This window comes from Juglans regia, chromosome 15 (assembly GCF_001411555.2).
Source record: "Juglans regia cultivar Chandler chromosome 15, Walnut 2.0, whole genome shotgun sequence".
Lineage (NCBI taxonomy): Eukaryota > Viridiplantae > Streptophyta > Magnoliopsida > Fagales > Juglandaceae > Juglans > Juglans regia.
This window is the reverse complement of record NC_049915.1, coordinates 2,778,150-2,782,716: the sequence shown is the minus strand read 5'-3', so window position 1 is coordinate 2,782,716 and position 4,567 is coordinate 2,778,150. Positions and strand designations below refer to the sequence as shown.

The following is a 4,567-nucleotide window of genomic DNA, read 5'->3' as shown; positions in this document are numbered from 1 at the left end:
CACTTTGTAGCAAAAGTACTCTCGTCCAAAGTTGAGAGTATCAAAAACCTCATTTCCTTGGAGTACACGCAGTCTCTTTAAAGCTAGCTGATCATCAATTTCCAAGTGCCAGAATATTATAAGAAGTAAGTGTTGTTCACCGATTTATATTCTTTAACTTTCTGCTTCAAAAATTCTTTAGATTGAAAGTTTAGCAGTTTCGATTGTCCTTCTACTACTATCACATGCATGCAGGAAGAATGTATTTCGAAATAGATCAAAACTAAATTATGTTTCAGAGATTTTTATTTTTCTGTTTTCTTTTTTAATTAACGCAATCGTATTAATTCTTTTAATTTTCAAGCCGGCCCCCTATGCTTGCTTGCTGTCTTCGGAAGGAAATCAAGGAAAAAATGGAAGAGGGAGATAACCCATTATTTCAATCTCCTGCCCCTTTTGATTTTACTCCCCTCATTCTAGCTATCCTAGAAGATGACTGGAAAGCTGCTGAAGTTTTTATTCAGGAATTTCCAAATACTGCATTAGAGCCGCCATAACAAAAGAGGAAGGGACAACTCTTCACTTTACTGCAGCTGCAAAACGCACCCGTTTTGTAGAACAACTCGTGAAATTGATGACACTGGAAGAATTAGAATTGAAAACCAACGGAAACTACACGTCCCTTTATTATGCCGCTCAATCAAAAATTGTAACAATTGCAGAAGAGATGGTGAAAAAGAACAGAAACTTGCCATTGATTCCCAAGGATGACATCCAAGTTTTACCACTTTAAGCGGCAATAAAGACTGGAAATAGAGACATGGTGTCGTATTTATACTCTGTGACTTCTATTAAAGACATGGATTCTGCCGATCTCATTCAGCTCCTTAACGCTACTATTTCCACTGATTTGTATGGTATGTCATACAGTACTTGTAATTAGTATCTTTTCATGTTTGACCTGATCATGAACTTTTAATTCCTAAAAAGTATATCATTAATTATATAAATAGAGGTTTCACATGACTTACCACACACGCGCGCATATATATAAGGAAATGATCATATATATTAATTTAGTTTTTATGAACAGATACGTCACACAAAATTCTGAATACTCTGAAGTTAACAACTGAAGAGAAGGAACTTCATCTTTGGTCTCCATTGAAATTGTTGGCCCGAAAGCCTTCGGGAATTGGCAACAAAAGTCAGCCATCAGTATGGGAAAGATGCTTAAACTCCTGTTAGTTTATCTCCAACCCAAACTAATTATAACATTACTTGTCATGTGTATCTTGTACTTATTTATATATATATATATATATATATATATATATATATGCATGCATGTGTATATTTATAATTGGACTATGGTGGAATTTCTTCAATCAAGTATATAAAAATCTCTTCAATCATGATACATAGTTATATATATACCCCGGTCCACGTAGCATTGGGAATTAAGTAGATAGGAGGCCATATTATATTAATTCTTTAGTACTAAATGTTAAATGTGTATATCACCTTATTAGAATTAGCAGCTTGCATATATGATATCTAACATGATCTCAAAATAACCACGTAATTTAATTTGTAAACGTTAATCTTTGAGACCCTTAAAATAAAATATTATTGTTAATTACTAAATTTTTAAATAGAGAAATGTTTTAGCTACAAAGAATTAATCTTTTAAAAGTAAACTAATAAACTGATGTGACTTGATGTTGTACGTTAGCTTGTAAAATTAATTTTATTGTAAAATAGATCTAAATTAGTATCATATGGCCGGAGTCATATTAACTTGTGGATTTACTTTTGTGGGATTTCTTTGTGGCCATAGCTCTTTCTCTTTAAAATTCTACTCCATTATCAAGAACTAAAGTACTGCTAATTCCAATTAATTAAATCACGACCCATATATACTAGATGTCTATGCTCGCATGCATAATTTGACACTGAATGCAAATTTTAGTGCAATCTGCAGTACTATAAGCTAGCTAGGTCAATTTTATAAGAGCCATAATCGAGCATAATTAATTCATTGACGTTGAAGCAATGAAATAATCCATTATAAGAACTTATATCCTAACGATTTGACATAATAAAACTAATTAAAAAAGTTTGGGTCGTTGGGAATGTGTGAATTTAATCATTTAATTCATATTTTTTTGGCATATAGATTAATATTTCTTAATCCTAACTAGGTTTCAGAGGTCGGTTCTGCAACAAAGCTGTGATGCAGGCATCAGCCCATCAATTAGTTGACAGCCTTTTGAAAGAGCTTCGACAAGGCAAAAATTTCTCAACTTTGGTTTGCCAATATAAGCTACTAGTTGTTGAAGCTGCAAAAGTAGGGAATGTTGAATTTCTAATTATACTTATACGCTCTTATCCCCATCTCATATGGGAATTTGACGAAGAATATGGAACTTTATTTCACGTTGCGATTAAACATCGACAAGAGCGTGTATTTAATTTAATATATGAGATAGGTGTTTTGAAGGACAACCTTGCGAGCTTATATGCCGAAGGGAATAAATCCATGCTGCACTAATTAGTTGAAGATTTGCCTTCTTCAGATCGATTGAATATCGTATCAGGAGCAGCCCTTCAAATGCAACGAGAGTTGTTGTGGTTTCAAGTACGTATAGTACGTACATACGGGTGTTAAATATCATGTCAACTTCTTTTTTTCTCGCCGCACATGCATTGCATGGTCTCCACTTTCAATATTTTTTAATTTACAAAAAGTAATTGGTTATTGCAGGAGATAGAAAAGATCGTGCCGAAGTCATCTGTGAATGGGCCGATTGGACCAGAAGAAAAACCACCTAGGGATATATTTGTGAAGACCCATGAAGAACTACAGAAGAATGGTGAACAGTGGATGAGGAACACGGCAAACTCTTGCATGCTCGTGGCAGCATTGATTGCCACTGTGGTTTTTCCAGCTGCCTTCACAGTACCGGGTGGCAACAATCAAGAAACAGGCATTCCTATATTTTTGGAAACCAGCTGGTTTACGGTATTCTTCGTATCAAATGCAGTAGCAATGTTATTCTCTTCATCCTCAATATTAGTTTTCTTGTCAATTCTCACGTCACGCTACACGGAAAAGGATTTCCTCATATCATTACCTCTTAGATTGGCATTGGGACTCACTACGCTTGTAATCTCAATAGTAGGCATGCTGATAGCCTTCATTGCGGCATGCTTTTTGGTCTTTAAAAGCGAAAACAGTGTTTCGATCCGTATAATAATTGTTGCGGTGCCCGCTGTCCCAATTAGTTTGTTTGGTATCCTACATTATCGCCTTTGGTTTGATATAGTCCACTCAGGATTCTGTTCTAAGAGGTTCCTTTTCGGGACACAGAATAGGCTTTTCATTCCAAGTCAGCAACGCTTGCACGCTATGGAGACTAAGAATGACAACCAAACTGGACATAATGACAGAAACCAGGTTCGGTTTACCAGTACTACAACCAGTCATCCAATTCCTCTGGGTGGAATTCGACCAAATTATGAACAAGGCTCTTCAGTGTGATCTTCATTCATTAGCTAGGAATAATTTTGGTTTTTTTAAAACTCATGGGTACTAGGCTGCTGCTAAAGATGCTACTTTTTATTCATTAGGACTCTTGAAACTCTCTTGTAAGATAATTCTATAATGTTTGTCGTTATATATATATATGTGTGTGTGTGTGTGTGTGTTGTTGAATATTCTGAATTTTCTATGATCTTATGCTCGCAATCTTAATCGGCGTGAGAGAGAAGAAATCAGTATGTATTCCCAGCAGGACCATCGATCGATCCCTTGTCTTCACCAGTCTCTGTAACACCCGGCCCAATAGAGGCCCAGACTCATGACGAAGCCCAGTCATTGAAGGGAAGAAACAGCATCGTTTCTTGAGGTTAGGGTCCCTTGTTCATTATACGAAACGTTGATATTATGTAGCATTAGAAAGAGGAGAGAAAGAAGGGTTGTGGGGAACCGAACGCGGGACGTGAGAGAAAGATGGTGATGGTCGGCAGGATCTAAGAGATCACCCTTTTACATTATCATCAATACAAACATCAATTTCATCACTAAACACTATAACTCCATTAACGTAGGAATCCTCTATTACCATAATTCATTCAAGACCAAGTAAGTAGACTAGAGATATTCGGTCATCACAAGACAAGACCAGCTAACGGATCTTAATGTTTAGAGACTTAACCCCACCCTAACAGTATGACCCGAGTGGCCAACATCTTGGCGTCATATTGTCCTCAACAAAAAAACAAGCGAGGGTCGAGTACACCACACAAGTTGCCTCCGGCAGTAGGAAACTTCTTATGACTTTTCTTTACCCATTGGATATCTAGCCTAACCCTCAAGTTAGCATTCGCCCCCACTTTTATTTTCTGTATTTGTTTTATTTTTATCTGAAAATGACAAGGTTAATTGGTTCTAATTAAATGGCTGGTATGATTCTTGCCACATCGAGATCAAGAGAGGATGCAGTTGAGAATTACAAAACGCATTAAATTTATATAAAACTACATCGGAGACTTTTATCTTTTCGTTTGAAACTCGAGTTAGGAT

The 4,567-nt window shown here is 36.2% G+C and overlaps 1 protein-coding gene across 1 annotated transcript; it reads left to right on the top strand.

Annotated features, from left to right (window-relative positions):
* The first annotated feature begins 2,525 nt into the window (after nucleotides 1-2,525).
* On the top strand, nucleotides 2,526-3,599 carry LOC109021317 (ankyrin repeat-containing protein ITN1-like). Its single transcript, XM_019003930.2, has 2 exons — nucleotides 2,526-2,620; nucleotides 2,747-3,599. Exons 1-2 carry the CDS (start codon nucleotides 2,594-2,596, stop codon nucleotides 3,521-3,523), a joined length of 804 nt encoding a protein of 267 aa, XP_018859475.1. The 5' UTR covers nucleotides 2,526-2,593; the 3' UTR covers nucleotides 3,524-3,599.
* The last annotated feature ends 968 nt before the right edge of the window (nucleotides 3,600-4,567 follow it).